This window comes from Cylas formicarius, unplaced genomic scaffold (genome assembly GCF_029955315.1).
Source record: "Cylas formicarius isolate icCylForm1 unplaced genomic scaffold, icCylForm1.1 PGA_scaffold_10__41_contigs__length_53128322, whole genome shotgun sequence".
Classification (NCBI taxonomy): domain Eukaryota; kingdom Metazoa; phylum Arthropoda; class Insecta; order Coleoptera; family Brentidae; genus Cylas; species Cylas formicarius.
Genome location: NW_026844214.1, coordinates 11,447,701 through 11,465,119, shown reverse-complemented (window position 1 = coordinate 11,465,119; position 17,419 = coordinate 11,447,701). Strand labels below are relative to the sequence as shown.

Sequence of the window (17,419 nt, the reverse complement as noted above, 5' to 3'; positions counted from 1 at the left end):
TTCTGCAAATGCGTGAAGAATATTTTGTTTGCAAAGTTTTGCGAAACTAAACCATAGGTCTAATGCGAAAGCGATGGGAGCCACATGTGTGGCGCTGTGTATGAGAAGCTTACCCCAAATGTGTCCGCCAATTCGGCTGACACGCATAAATTCTTTTGCTTTTTATTACGTTTTGGAGGTTTTGTGTCGGTGCAAAGGGCTTGTTGAACTTATTTAGACTGCCTCGCTTCATCTTCGCGTTTTCTGATCGATTTTCCAAAAATGAGACTGTTCGTTGGAGTTCAAACAGGTATTGTTAAAATAATTTTAAAAGCTCACTGGATTCCAAGTAAATATTTTTCGTGTTATTCTGTTGTACGCTGCATATTTTGTTACATCGTTGATTTGTTTATTGACAGTTATAATTAATAACACTACTGACACTTTCGCTGCTTTGTAATGTCAGGATTTAATATAAATATGACACGCGGGTTTAGATGACAACTCGTATATGGAAGAAGGATGAAACTAAAAGCAACGCTTTGCCTTTCTTGGTTTGGTTTGGTTTGGTTTTTTGGTTGCAGCACTATTTTACTCAAAACCCAACTAGGTACTGGCATTGGTATTTGAAACACGTACATTGACTTGCTGAATGTTTATTTTGTTGTCTCGATGACAAGCGAATTTCAAATTTCAGAAATACTCAAACAAATTCTATTAATATTACTTCATCATCATTTTATATATCATTTACTTCGTGGCCTTTACAGCAACACATCTAAATCGTTTTGGTTCAATACCAAGCGCGAACTGACTTGATTTATTTTACTGTTGGCCTAACCATATAACTATGGCCGTTAAATGAATTGTCCTCTAATAATATCTATTACACTTACGTCAATCATACATCATAACATTTCTTTCTCTCATTAATAATAGTTATTTAGATGGATGGACATATTATTTGTGCTGTTATGGTGTAGCATTTACACAGGTCACGAATCAGTTGAACATAGAATATGTATACAGGGTGGTTTCTAATAAATTCGTCTAACATCATAGGTTGAACTCATGAAGAGAATGATATTGAATCAAATATGCCTCAGTAAAATGTCTCTCATTTTGCTTACAATGTCGCAAACTTTTATTCAGAAATTGATTTTGGCATATACAGGGTGCAACAAACCACCCTCTACTCCAGTGGGCGGCAACTTTATTTATCATTAACGGATATTTCGATAAAGCACGCAGGTTTCGAGATAACTAAATTGTAATATTTTATAACAAGTCAAATTGCTGACCTCAAAAGCAGTTCATTCAGCATAGATTAGGAATGACAGATAGGGTGACTGATAAAATTTTAAAATAAAGTTAGGATTTAGGAACTTAGTCCTACAACTTAGAAAGAAAAATGGTAAATCGGCAAAGACAAAAAGCTGGAAATTATTTGCAGGTTCATAAAATAGCCTCTAGGGGGAGCAACCTCTACTGCAAAATAGAAAAAACGGGTTTTCTTAAAAAATATTCCAAATTAACCTATATCAAAATTAGTTTTAGCGTAATCTACTCTAGATAAAGAAACTTTTCTGAACTATTTTTTTCTGTCTCGCCAAATTAAGGGGAAGAGTCACTATTGGTTTAGAAAAAATTGAATAACTTTGTTTTGGCTGATCCGATTTAGACGAACTTAGTTTAGTTTGAAAGAGTATTTATAGGAGCTTCGACTAGCCTATCAATATTACGATATTAATTCTTTTACGAGTCGGTGGGAGGCAGTTCACGTTAAAAACTGCTATTTTTATGATTTTCTCGAAAATTTCAAATGTCACGGTATAAATATTTTAAGTTAGGATGAAGGAGAGTAAAAAACACAGCAAAAAAAACGGCATGGCAATATGGTTTTTCCCCTCAAAGATAAAAACTGAAAATTAATTTAAAAATTCTTTATTATGTATGTACAATAGAAGCAATATTAGAGATAATTTATAGTTAAAGTCCGATACCACTAAAATAAACAAACAAAATTGAGAGGAAATTAGGTTAGAAAGAATTATTTAGAAAATACCTCAATAAATTGATGTCTGGGTTGGGTTCCATAATAATTAAAGTGCGCTCTGGTTTATGATTTCTAACGCCCTGAACTGTATAAACTTATTTTGATTCAAACAAAATCTAACAATAACCAAAGGCCGACCTAACACTTAACGAAATACTAACACAAAACAAAACCCAACTACACGCATAACAAAATCCTTAATGGCACTACAGATGTTCAAACTGGCGTCCATCATTCTCATTGCGAAGCTGCAGAAAGTGTAGAAAGAGAAGCAGTCTGTAGTTCAGCCATTGAAGCTCCTTGAATGGTGCTCCTTTTTCTTTCTATCATGTTTTGAAAAAGTTATTCAACTTTTTCTAAACCAATATTTGACCCCACAAATCCCCGACCCTTAATTTGATGAGATAGAAAAAATAGTTCAAACAAAACAGTTTCCTTATCTAGATTACATTACGTTAAGAGTAATTTCGACATAGGTAAATTTGGATTATTCTTGAGAAACCCCATTTTTTCTATTTTTCAGTAGAGGTTGCGCCCCCTAGCGGCCATTCTATTAACTTGAAAATAATTTCCAGCTTTTTCCCTTGGCCTTATAAATATTTCTTTTTGTATGTTGTAAGACTAACGGTTTCTGAGATATGTCCGGCGTCCTTTATTAATGGACCACCCCGTACAATAAGAAACAGCAATTTGTTCTAGAATTATCCAGAAAAATACTGCCAAAGAAAGAAAATGTTAAATACAATTAAGTAGACGTTACCATCCACTAAATCCTGCAATATTTGCATGGCAGAGCTAAACCGTTTCATTTTCCTTTAGATTTTCTTTTTAATAATCTATGCTTACGTTCATTAATCTATTTCAAAATAATGAAAAAATGACTGTTTAAATTCCGATTAAACCTTATCCGAAACTAATTTGAAATTCGTATCTTGACACTACAGCTCCGGTAATGCCCAAACAAGGGTCGGCCGTGCGCCCTGAAATTAAATTCCGTCCAACGCAAAGTACAAATGAGCATGTGCCGTCCAAAATAAATGTAAAATAAATTTCCCTCGAATTTTTATAGCGGATCATCGCACTAACCGACCATAAATTGCGGCTACTCCTTTCACCTAAAATGCCCTTTTGAGTAAAATAAAATACGAAATCCGACCGCCACTATTTAAAGCCAAGTTTACGTCGCGCACAGCTGACAATTTTATTTGACAATTTATTACACAAAACATTTTACAAATTACAAACCGGTTGCAATTATACCTACATCTGCATTTGTATTTAGCAGTTTTAATTTCGTCCGGCTTACATAAATACAAATTAAAACCAGCGGCCAAGTGAACCGTTTGCCAAGTTAGGGACTTTCATTTAAATTGCGTTATAACGTCACAAATTGCCAGGCAAGTATGAAAGGATTCGCATGTCCTTTTTCAGGGCAAGTTACATTTACATACGATCGCAAGAGGTTTGTAAAATCAGGCCACAAAGTTGTTTCTTGTAGAACGTGACCTATTTGAATTGGAAACTCTAGCAAAATGCGCATTTTTCAAACAATTTCTTAAAAATATATATATTAAAGACAATTTAAAAACAACGCTAATTTTTGTTACGAGTTATTAAAACATAATTTTTAAACAGTACAATGGTAAAAATCTGAATTTGATATTTTATTCTATTTTAAACTCGCAAAATTGTATAAATTCAAATCAGCACAATGAGGATTTCAGTAGTGTATCAAAATTTTCCACCAAGTGCCAGTGCTCTTAGCTATTGGCGTTTTTTGAAACAGCTAATTTAAAAAATATAAACATGGAACCTGAAAACAGGCAATATAAACAAACTTAGATTTATTTTGACAACAAATTAATATAAAAAATGCAATCCTGAAATGCGATATTGAAAACTCATATTGAGAAACACTATTGTATTTCAAAATTACTTTTCACTTTTAATAATATAGTTAAAACAAAGTAAATCTTATAGGCAGACAGTACGTCTAAGCATAGGACAGTCGGAAGACAGACAGAGGACGCTCGTAGGACCACAAACTCAACAGGCATAATTTCTGCCAAAATGTAACTTATTAAACTAAATTGTTTAAAAGAAACTTTATAGTTTTTGTTTGTATTTAACAGCCCTCTAAAGTGAAAACAGATCATTTTTTATTCAATTCAGTAGTCCATATATACTCCTTATTACTTTAGTCACGTCATCGTCATAAAAAAGAGATATTTCAATGTAAGATTTCATATGGATTTGGTATATTTCTCCACTTATAACACTAACCAAAATTTCGCGAAATTTATTTATTTTTAGTTTTATTATTCTATTATTATTTATTATTTATATTGTTTTGTTATCAACTGTTTCCACAAATTACTACTCACCACGACTGTGGTAATAATATCTCCCCCGTTACAGAAAAAAACAGCTTAATAGGAAATGTATGTTTTTCACTGAAAGATGTTATTATAACTTCAATTTTTACATACACACAAATTAAATTTCAATTCTTAGTATTACGAGCTGAACAGCCTGTTTCCTCGTTTTGGATTTTAAAACTATAATTTTAAGTAACTTTTAGCCAAGTTTGTGTACCCATCGTTTTAGATAATAGATAATAATTAGATAATAGATAAGCCTTATAAATTTTACTGCCCATAATTGTCTATAGTTTAATGAAGTCATTCGTTCAAAGGTTGCAATATCGAAATACAACAATCAGATATAAAATTTGTTGAACCATATTCCAGATTTGACAAAAAGTTATAATTTTATAGAGCAAGTACTTTTTAAAAAAATATCCATCATATTTTATAAAATTAAAAAGTATTCGACGAGGAAAATTGAAATAATTTGTTATATTGTCATAACATATGAATTAATATTGTTATGAAAGGCACTTGTTATGCATTAGTTAATTTGTTTTTTTTTAATTATACAAATATACAACTATGATATACTTGTTTTTTTGTCTAATTCATTCGAAATGTCCGATAAATTTGATATCTGATTTTTGTGTTTTAAATGTTAGATCACTCAAATTGTCTAAAGATTTTTTTCGTATGACTAAGAATATAAAAAATTGCGTAAATTATTTTTACTACCTATTTCAATCCTTTTACAACTTGTAATTTTCTTTCAATATCAAATAATTCGCTAGCTACGCGTAGCAACACACGGACACAATATAAGCAATATTAAATAATGAAAACTGCAAATTTTCCTTCGCTTGTCCTTGATACAATTACAGCATCCGTTCATGTTCTTGATCACGACGTTTGAAGCAAAAATGATTTTTTTTTCGCTTTTTGTCTCCGCTGAACGCCGGCCGGCCGAGCCTGCGAATCATTCCGATCTGTCGTGTTCCTTGTAAATCGACGAAATAAATTTGCGTCCTTAAAAATGCCAAAACGCAAAATAGCCAGTAGTGAGAAAACGTGGAAGTTGAAACGACTTCAGAAAATTCAGAGTAAATTGCAATGCTTGGAATCCAGCGATTCGAGGGGTGTGCCCTCATCTAGTGAGACATCAGATAACTTACCTAATACAAAGCGGCACTTACTTTTTAGGATTCCTCAAATTACTAGTTATTATTGGCCTTATGTTGATGCAGAAGAGTGAAATCACTCGATTTCAACAATACGCTACGATCCACGCTTGTTACCATTTTATATCGTTGTTATCAACGAAGAAGAGTGAAATCACTGGATTTCAACAATGCTCTAAGGGATCATGCTATCATCCACCTCATGCAGTAACACTCGGTACCTTTTCATACTGACGGTATCAACAAAAAAGAGTGAAATCAGTCAATTTCAACAATACTCTTCGGGATCATGCTAACCACGCATGCGGTAACACTCGTTACCTCTTTACATTGATGATATCGACAAAGGAGAGTGAAATCATTTGATTTCAATATTCCTCGTAATCACCCGTTACCCTTTTATATCGACGATATCAACAAAGTAAGGTCAAGTAGTCCTTTCAAGTGGGTTAGCTCATAACCCTAAACAGCTCCGTGGAAGGTCCCCGGACCCCGGGTAGAGAGTACGGCTGGACGTTTCCAGTTAGCATCGCCTCGCGCCCAATCACCATCAGGGTTATGGTATCAGGTAAGTTCGTCACAGGAAAGTCATGTCGCTGAGCCCCCGGCTCAAAAACGGGGATAACAAAATGGGGCCCATTCTAGAGGACCACTTTAAAAAAGGAGGGAGGAGAGACCACCAATCAGAAGAGGGAAGCAGCCAGCTTACCACCAGGAAATAGGTTGCTTGAACAAGGTAAATTTTTAGATGCGTAGGAAGCGATAATCAGTGACCTAATTGTTCTGAACTTGGTCAAAGGGATACATCTACCCTTTTATAGAATGTCAAAATGATTGTGTACACCTAAGTCAGTATCTGATCTTCTTAGAAAAGTAAGCATTCTCTCCGTTGCTTATCTGATATGGATCTAAACAATTACAAAAAAAAAGTTTAAAGTTCACAACGGATCCACAAAATATTACCATATCTATACACTGATCGCGCCAAATTAGCCAAAATAGTAAAACGGATGAAGAGTTGTTCGGAAAAGACTTGCATAACATTTTAAAAAACAACCAAGCACTAAAAAAGTCAAGTATAGACCAAAAAAAAAACTTCAAATCGGTAGTCGGGTAGGCAGCAGGGAGCCCACCCGTCTTTAATCTACAAGCGATTTTTTGTGAAACAAATAATCAAACAAATAAATTGCAGGTTCGTCAGCAAAATTGTTTAATTATGCAAGAGAACAAATTGGGCGATTTCAATAGCACTCTCGGGGAACATGCGTACCCATTCAAACAGGTAGCACGAGTTACATATCCATTTACTTATTTCAATATTATTTTACTATCAAAGCCCTTTTCTTCGGAAGTGGAAGTACTCACAGCTAATAAGGACTATAGGCCAAAAGCAGATTATGCCGATTTTGAAATAGTTTTGCGTTGAAGTGCAATATTAAAAAATGGCTTACCACTCAAAAAATGAAATAACAGGAAAATTCAAAATTCCCATTCATTCATCCAAAATCAAACAAACATACACACAGTTGTCTATCGGGGCAGTAATTGGTCAAAAATTGCAAGTGACAGAACAAGCAACTAATACCAACATATTCAGGATATATACAAATATTTACAATTCCTTCTCTGTACACAAAAACACAAAACCAAAGTGTTTCAGAGCGACAACAATGTATAACCTTCTTGAGTTTCCCACTAAACACCTTAAACATGAAAAACACGTTATCAAAAGGAAAAATTCTCAATATATTCCCAGAACTTCAGCAAATTTAACAGGAAAATGCCACTGTACAGTAGCTTCATATCCTGCTACCAAATATGACTTCGCTCACTTGAAAGATTTAGGAAGAATCAAATAATCAATAATTCACAAATAATTTTAAAATTATAATCTCAGAAGGAAGATCCCCAATAAACTAAAGTCTTCTCTTGGTGAGAAAAGAATATGTGAAAAGGTCAGAACATAAAGCCGCAAAAATTCGTTCTAGAAATTTTCTCAAACGCGTCTCCGTCTGTAGTTGGTGATTTTTGTGGGGGCAGGACTTCCCATGGTTTCTAGGATCGAAGAAAAACGGAAATTCACATTAACTTTTTGGAAATAGAAGTGTAGACACCCTGTGCAATTTCTTACCGACGCGGCGAATACAGAATACAGAATGTTTCGTAAGAAACTATGGGTGAGCGCATCAAAGGCGGGGCAGTTACGTTGGTTGTGCTTTTTAAATATCGATCGATATACGTTGTGTGAGCGTTAGTTTCAATTCTTGCTTTCTATTTTTTAAATTGTCTACAAAAGCAACTTACTATGCCTTAAAGCCATTGACGAAACATGAAACTAATATTCGCATTTTGCTCAGAACCGATAATCGCATTGCAAAATCTCGTATCAATCGAGGAGGCAGCGTAAAATTTCAACACTCAAACGATGTAATAAAACAACTTTGGGAATGGTGCGAACATAAAAACTTAATGGTATTTGTAAGCTACATTGCGTCAACAGAAAAATTAAAGCGGACAAGGAGTCTAGATCAGTGGTCGCCAACCTTTTCAATGTGTTGAGCTACTTTGTTAATTTTATAATAAACAGTGAGCTAATGACAATTGTATTTTTTTTTGTGGAATTTTGAATTTTGTATTTTTAAAATTAAAATCGTTGTGAGGGCCACCAGAATTGCCTCCTCGGGCTACCGGTTGGCGACCGCTGGTCTAGATCATTATCACTCGATGCTGAATACGAACCGAAATACCGAATACTAAAAAACTCGGGATTCCTGAAGTAGATCTATTCGCTTCATGAATAAGCAATATATGCAAAAGGTATATTTCTTGCCTTCCCAATCCAAATTCTTTGGCAGTAGACCCTTTCATTATTCGGTGGAACAAATATTACTTTTACGCCTTCCTACCTTTTTCCTTGCGCTACTCAAGGGTTGGATAAATCTATTCAAGACAAAACGCTTGGTATTGTAGTTGTACCGAATTCGCCTTCTCAACCGTGGTACGCTATTTTGAAAATCTCATCCTTTTCGAACCTAATTTCAATCTAATACTATCCCCCTTCGGAACCAGGTACCCACTAGCTGGGGAACTTTCCCTGGTAGCAGAGAAATTAGTCGACGCTCTCCAATGAAGAAAGGTACACTGGAGACGGCAATATTAACCATGGTAAAGTCGCTAGCAGAAGTCACTCTCAATCAGTACTCAAGTTGTTTCAAAAAATATTGTCATCAAAAACACAATGAGTTTTTGAAATGTGCATTGGATAGGGGGGCATCTTCTGTTACCAACTCCTACAGATCGGTTCTGAACTTAATCTTTTCCCCCAACGAGGATGATAGAAAAATCATTAACAGATTCTTAAAAGATGTTGCTAACATAAGACCTCCAGAGCCTAAATACGCTATTACGTGGAATCTGGATGCGGTGCTGGCGGTTTTAAAAACTTGGTATCCATTGGATTCTCTAACTTTAGAACAGTTAACGTACAAACTAGTCTTTTTATTGTCAATCTCATCATCAAGTAGAGTACAAACCTTAACGGCACTAAAAATGGGGAATATATCGTGGACGGGAAAATAGAAATTTGAATTACAGACAAGGTTAAAGCATCAGCTCCAAATAAAATTAACCCGTTTCTGAAACTCCCTTACCTTCACAAAATGATAGAACTGTGCGTAGCTCACAACATAAAAATCTACTTAGAGAAAACTTCTAGCTATCGCAAAGATTATGAGAATCTTACTACTAACGCATAGGAAACCATTTCACGCAGCATCCTCGCACACCATAAGTCGCAGGCTAAAACGGGTCCTAAAGTTAGGTGGAATTGACACCAAAGTCTTTTCCGGCCAAAGCAGCCGTTATGCAGCAACTTCGGCTGCTTCAAGACGAGGTATCAATATTGACGTAATACACTCTACAGCCGGTTGGATACCATCCTTCAATACATTTTTTTAGATTTTATGATGCACCTTTAATCGAGCCCTGTTATTATATATATTATTGTGTAGATATCTACAACGTTGTGGGTCGTTTAATTATTTATTAGTGTGGTTTATATTATTACAAATTATCAAAATACACCTCCAGCTCCAGCTGCAGCAAAATTTTCACTCTGAACATCTACAGTGTGTAATTGTATCAAGGACAACCAAAGGAAAATTAAAAGATTAATCGACTTACCTGGAACATTAATATTAATTTTCCCTTTACCCAGTGATACTCCCTAGGCGATTTTGATTCAAAACGGAATGATTGGAGGCCGGGACGGCCGGCGTTCGGCGGAGACAAAAAGCGAAAATAACTTGTTTTTTGCTTTAAACGTCGTGATCAAGAACATGATGAACGGATACTACAGTGTGTAATTGCATCTACGGACAAGGTCGGAAAATTAATATTAATCTTCCAGTTAAGTTGATTAATCTTTTAATTAAATATTTTCGTTAAATCGGGAACATCATTCGATAAGAAATGCGCTCAAATTTTGTCGTTGCGTGAGGTTGTAGACTGACTACAAAGAGTAGAAGAGAAATTGGTAGCTAAGGTTTCTTTCGTTTGCCTGCAATGTCTAACTTAAATTTGTCATATTTTGTATAATATTCACGACCAACGGGCTATTTGTGTGGTAGGATTTTTTGTTTGTCATTGTAGTTTTGGCATTAAGAATTTGTCTAACTGGTTTTACAATGCGTCACATGGAATTGATTAGATTAATAAATACCAAAGTTAAATAAGATCGAGTAATAAATACAAAATTTCAAAAAAGTGGATAGCAAACAATTAGTGATTTGTACCAAACAAACATAATTTATTATTATAAAAAATAAAAATATAGATGCAGATATTTAATATCCCCGCAAGAAGTAATTAATGAAGGACAACGATTAAAATTTCAAAAGTGGAGAAGTAAACTCAAGAAAAGAGGAGGAGGACGCAGTTATTTCTTTTCACTTAAAGTTAGATAAGATCAAGTTATAAAAACAAAATATCATCTACATCTACAGTGTGTAATTGTATCAAGAACAAGCGAAGGAAAATTAAAAGATTAATCGACTTACCTGGAAGATTAATTTTAATTTTCCGAGCTTGTCTGTAGATACAATTACAAACCCACCCTTTACCCAGTGATACCCCTAAGCGATTTTGATTCAAAACGGAATGATTCGAGAGGCCCGGCCGGCCGGCGTTCGGCGGAGACAAAAAGCGCAAAAAAATCGTTTTTTGCTTCAAACGTCGTGATCAAGAACATGATCAACGGATACTACAGGGTGAAGTTGTATCTACGGACAAGTTGCAAAAATTAATATTCATCTTCCAGGTAAGTCGATTTATCTTTTAATTTTTGCTAAGATATTTAGAAAATGTATTTATCTTTGCTGGTAGCTGGTATATAAAATTCTGGTAACGACGTATTCTTCTTATATGTGCTACTTATATCTGTATTGTATTGCTGCTCGTTTTAAATCCACCAAAATATATTTGAATCTGACAAAATTTTACGCAAATGTTTTTATTATTCACAATAGTGCCGTTGATAGCAATAATTACGTTCTGTTAGGATAGTTTTAAGTGGATCATTGTTCCGCTTCAAGTGCCTGTTGTAATTCAGATTATGAGGCAATCAGAATGAGATAAAATCAATTTTTTAAAAACGATTGCGCTATAGTTTCGTTATTGAACATCAAAATTATTCAACATGTTTCTTCGACCGAATTCACTCCCACAGTAAACAAATTATAGGTCAATTCAAATTACAGTTTAAATCAGTTAAATATGTTAACGAGTAACGAGTCCGACAAAAGTATGTTCATCTTAGTATTACGAATGTATTGTTGTATTCGTTATTTCCACCTAGTGTGCAGTGAATATTCAAAGCTTTCCTGATTATAGGTAACGGACAGCTTAAACAGAACAGTGCGCCAGAAGCCAAGAAATTTGATAAATTTCCGTGGGAAAATGAACCGAGGGATAGGTTTTATTTCGTTCAGGTGGTACTTTTCCTCTTGGGGACGGTTAGTTTGTTACCTATGACGTTCTTTACGACTGCGACTGAGGTACGTACCTGTGACCTTTAGGTTAGTGTGCTTTAGGCTAAACTAAATAAAGGACTCTGGATCACCTGTAGTCACACCAAAAATGAGACGCTATTGTCGCCGAAAATACGGTAAAATAGACGCGCTGTTATGACAGTTTCGTGCACTTTGCTCAATTTATAAAAAAACGATCTTTAAATGCTTAATTCGTTTTTATCCAGCAAATCCAGTGCGATCTGGAAATACTTTTAGAAATTACTGTCCTCGGCAAAGTGGAAAATATCGAATTCAATGTTCAGACGTGACCTACCATTAAATAGACCGTTAGAAGTTCGTTGTCGATGATAAATTTTTGTTGAGAGATCTTCCCTCGATGAGTTTTAATTGGTATTTGAGAAATAAAGCAAGACAACAATTCCAACTGAAACCAACCGGCATTGATTAGGATTTCATCCGACCAATCATCCTATTGTTTTGATGACCTCGGATAAAATTTTAAAGATCTGGCTGATTTGACCTCGGATTACAAAACTATGGATGTGTATGGTCGATATCGATATTTATTTCATTTAGTTTGATTTTATTATATTATATTTATATGTGATAATTTGAAAGACACGTTGTGGGGTCCACAATAACCTAGAGTGGCTGTCGAAGTCTTGGTCAGAAATAAAATAGGAAGATAATTTGAATTCATATTTATAAGAGAATTCTGACCATGGATAATATTCTAAGAATGTATTTAAAATAACGAAAGTGAGGCCTAAATTGGAAGGTGTAAGGTGGGTAAATTGGTTTGGCAAAAAAAATCCATTTTGGGGACATTACGGTGAAAATTTCACTTGTATCAATGGTTCACAATTAGCAATTATATCCCAAAAGTTAAATTTCAGATCGCTTATTTATGATTTATGACCTTAGTTATATTGTATAGCATGCGATATGATTTAAATTGTACTTTAACTTTTAACGTTGTCCTGAACTTTCAAGAATTATTAAGATCACTCTGTTTACTTTTTACTATAATCGGTTCCACCACTATTTTTTTAAAAGAATTTAACTCCATATAAAGATGATCGAATTCTGCGTTGATCACACCCGATCGTCTTGTCAGACAGCTTTTAGACAGACACTAAACCTACAAGTAATTCAAATTAAGAATAAATTAGAGCGTGACATAGACCATTTTATAAAATACGAAGGAATTAAACAGAATCCGAGTATTAAGCAATGGTATTCATTCATTCAGTTCTCCTTGTCAAATAAATTGTAAAAAGAACTTTGCGTAGAGTTACTCCATGTTTTTTGAGGTTTAATGTACCTTGTTCTCGAGATAAAAGTAAATGCATTATCATAATATACGCAAGCAGCGATAACATTTTTGTTTCAAAGGCTTTATTATTGTCGGCCAAAAACGTTAAGTACTGATTATCAAAGAGATATGATTGGGAGCTCTTTATGAGATGGTTTGTTTAACAAAAGTTCTGCAATTGTGATGTTAGGTATGTCATTTTTATCTACTTCCGTCTGCACCACCAGTTCTCAGAAGTACCACAAAAATAATCTTCAAGTGATAATAAGTGGATACTTCTTAAAATACCACAAAAAGTCGTAATTGGAAGCAATAAGAAAGAACTTAAAGCATATTAAATCAAAGGGCACCATATTGTCATATTTTTCAGGTAATCCATCCTATAACTTCTAATGTAATCAGATTAAAATTTGTCATTCCACGTAACCCAGCTAAAAGGTAGTGATATGAAATGGTCCTCACAGTCAGAGCAACTAACACTACTAACGCTTTTAGCGGTCTTCCAATTGCTAATACCGAAAACTTCAACTATTTGGTTAATAATGTACAATTTCTAAAAAGTGTACTGAACATACCTCTAAAGCACAAGTTCATGTTGTAAACATCTTCCTGTAGTGCATTTTTCTGTGTAGAAAAATGACTACTTTATAAAATTTAAAATATGAAATTAATGCTACAGCAGTTTTCCATATGTCGAAACCATATAGCTACCGGAGATTATATATATATATATATATATATATATATATATATATATATATATATATATATATATATATATATATATATATATATATATATATATAGTTTATATTTTGTTTTTTCTTAGACCTTCTCTATATTTATGTTTAGCTTTTGGTTCTTGGGTTATAGCTCTTTGTATTAAAAGCGATTAAAATTTTTTGTCCATATATTGACGTTTCGGTCTTCTATGACCTTCTTCAGAAAGGGATACGGTCAAAAAGAGACAAACACAATCTTAAAATTGAAGAGGTAGCATCATATGGAAGTTTATACTTTAAAAGCGTTTGGTTTTGTCATAGTGCCCTTGATAAAAGATAAAAGTCCAACAAAAAATGATTTGTATACGGCACTCACACACATAATACACACAAATTTAACGAAACAGTTTTATTTTTTAAATACTGGCGTGTTTGTTCTATATACACACTGTCGCAATTAAGGCACGGAATTTCATATACTATATTAGTTCTTTTTTCACCCGGAATTTTTACTTCCACTTTAGTGAAAAGATATGTTGTTTGTAAATTATAACCTTTGTGCCGTATTAAGATTTTGTGCTCCTTGCAAATGGGTTGCAGTTTTTCTGATAAACCAGGTACATATGGTAGCGATGTATATTTGCTTTGAGGATTTTGATGTTGGTTTTTAATATCGTTATAATCAGATTTGTTGGCACGTTTACTAAAGATATTATTGATTAAGTTTTTGGAATAATTATTTTGCGCATTTATATATATATATATATATATATATATATATATATATATATATATATATATATATATATATATATATATATATATATATATATAAATGCGCAAAATAATTATTCCAAAAACTTAATCAATAATATCTTTAGTAAACGTGCCAACAAATCTGATTATAACGATATTAAAAACCAACATCAAAATCCTCAAAGCAAATATATATCGCTACCATATGTACCTGGTTTATCAGAAAAACTACAACCCATTTTCAAGGAGCACAAAATCTTAATACGGCACAAAGGTTATAATTTACAAACAACATATCTTTTCACTAAAGTGGAAGTAAAAATTCCGGGTGAAAAAAGAACTAATATAGTATATGAAATTCCGTGCCTTAATTGCGACAGTGTGTATATAGAACAAACACGCCAGTATTTAAAAAATAGAATCAACGGACATAGTTATGACAAAAAAAAGAGCTCTTCATACCCATTGTGATAACACCAATCACACATTTAATTATCAAAAAGGTAAAATCCTACTAACAGAACCTAACAGTAATAAAAGAGGACTTTATGATAGTATAGAAATTTAAAAAAAATCAATCAATTACAAAACCAATCCTAAAGACCTTAACAAAATATATCATTCCATTTTAAAATAACAAAATTTAATTATCCAATATATGTGCTAATAAAAGACATCCGTACCTGCTTTGCATGCCGTTACAATCCGCATAAAATATTCACTGACATATTATGTTTATTTTAAATATGTATTATATTAACACAACGTCAAAGTTCATCAATTTTTATAAATGTCATATTTATTTCTAGTATTGGATGTATAAGTTCCGAAATACCTCATTAGACGCCGATGATCCAGATCACCGAACGTATCTACAAGCCAATTTCGCTTCTCTCCAAATGTTTGCAGTCGTATACCCAATGGTCATCACAAATTTTATTGCAGTATTCATCGGTCACAAAGTAAAACCCAAAATCAGAGTCATAGCTTTTCTTTGTTCAATATGTATGGTACTAGCCACCCACACTGCATTCGTGAAAATTGACACCGACGATTGTGAGTCATGGTCAGGGATATAGAGGCTGCAAGAATGAATGATAAGCTGCACGAAATGTGGTGGTCACCAGTTTTCCAAATATCGTCATTTCTCGACAATGAAAGCGAAAATATAACAATCTACAATTTTTTGTAATATCACAGAGCATTTTATCCACTCAGATTTATTACTAACAAAGTTTTACAATAAAGATGGAAATGAACAAGAAAATAAAAGTCAATGATATAAGACGGTAAGGAATAATCACAAAGTTTTATTAAAATGGCGAAATAGGAAGAGAATGCAACACATTGCGAATCACCACAGCAAACTATATTCAAGGTTTGAATTTATTTGCTTTCATTTGACAAGTTTTGGGAAAATGATGGTCACCACAGGCATCTGCAACATTTGCATGCCCAGTGTCATTTTCACCACTCTCGTGGGCAAAGTATCCCCCTTGTAACAAATATAAATAAATAGGACTAGAACCAATCTATCAAAAACATTTTTGTGTTTGCTTTATATTTTAAAACAATTTTGCTTCAAAATTTAAAAAATTCAGACCAAAGGTCAGCGAGCAAGTTAACCTTAGTAAAATATTGAAAGGCTTTGCTAAGCATCACCTTTCTTGTCCTATTTATATTCGGTGGTCTTGGTTAGTTTGTGAAGATTCATCGTTATTTTAGGGCAAGTTTCATTTTTTATCATCACTATGGCATGTCAAGTGTTCATAAGCGGTAAGTTATAGTTATAGCACACCGATACTTAATCTCCAAAAGCGTATTCCAGGTGCTATGGGTTTAGGTGGTATAGGATGCGTCACCTTAGCCTCATATTTTCCTCCACATTACACAAAAACTTTTTTGATGGGACAGGGATTAGGCACTTTAGTCACGGCAGTTTTGAGATTGATATCGGTCACAGCCGCGCCTTCCGCATTGGGTGGTGGTTTTATTTTCTTTATAACTGGAACGGTTATAATGGTTTTAGCACAAATTATGTTTATCATTGCGACGCGTTCAAGTTTTTTCAGGTAAGCATTGCTAATTTTTCTAATTAATATTAGTAAATAAATTGAACTGACGTGGCTTTTACTTGATGAAAATTCATTTACAAAATAAATAAGAACTAAAAGTTCAGATTTTTACGAAATTATATATTTTAACATAACAATTGTTTATCAAATGTAATATTTACAAACTACCTGCTATTATATATACCGAAAAATGACAATAAAACCTTAATTAATGTTGTTGTGAGAATTTAAGTTCAATAAAGGAGAGGTATTTAAATCTAATTCACCATTAAGCAATACATTCGAATGTCTCATTTTGTTAATCTCCATGGCTTCCAAAAATTTAATTTTCTACTTTTTGTGGCTGTATGTAAAATATCAAAATTGTCGTCAAAAATGTGTTTTTCTGTGTTTAAGTGTGTTGCATAATTAGAATCTAGACTATAGTTTTTAAACGCTCTTTTATGTCCGTTAATGCGTTTTTTGAAAGATCTACGTGTTTGTCCAATACAAATTTTAGGACAAGATCCGCATTTCAACCTGTAGACACCTGCTTTTTGCGATTTTGGACATTTCGTTTTATTATTTTTTAATGTTTAAAAAATATATATTAAAAAACAATAACACGAAATGTCCAAAATTTTAAAAATCAGGTATCTACAGGTTGAAATGCGGATCTTGTCTTAAAATTTATATTGGGGAAACGGGTAGATCTTTCACGAAACGCATTAATGAATATAAAAGAGCGTTTAAAAACAATAGTCTAGATTATAAATATGCTGCACACTTAAACACAGAAAAACACATTTTTGATGACAATTTGATATTTTACATACAGCCACAAAAAGTAGAAAATTAACTTTATTGCAAGGCATGCATATAACAAAATGAGAAATTCAAATGTATTGCTTAACGGCCAATTAGATTTAAATACCTCTCCTTTATTGAACTTAAATTCTCA

At 33.4% G+C, this 17,419-nt stretch overlaps 1 protein-coding gene across 4 annotated transcripts in view; it reads left to right on the top strand.

Annotated features, from left to right (window-relative positions):
• The window catches only part of LOC132701014 (equilibrative nucleoside transporter 3-like), a 65,466-nt gene that overhangs the window by 30,563 nt on the left and 17,484 nt on the right, over positions 1-17,419 (top strand). For 2 of the 4 annotated variants that reach the window (XM_060668661.1, XM_060668635.1), the window contains exons 1-5: positions 11,272-11,382; positions 11,472-11,635; positions 15,214-15,460; positions 16,130-16,180; positions 16,233-16,476. In XM_060668661.1, coding sequence (XP_060524644.1) covers positions 11,355-11,382; positions 11,472-11,635; positions 15,214-15,460; positions 16,130-16,180; positions 16,233-16,476 — 734 coding nt within the window. In that variant the 5' untranslated portion in view covers positions 11,272-11,354. Of the gene's footprint in view, positions 1-11,271; positions 11,383-11,471; positions 11,636-15,213; positions 15,461-16,129; positions 16,181-16,232; positions 16,477-17,419 lie in introns of those variants that run through there. The other 2 variants (XM_060668644.1, XM_060668653.1) reach the window with 2 other exon arrangements.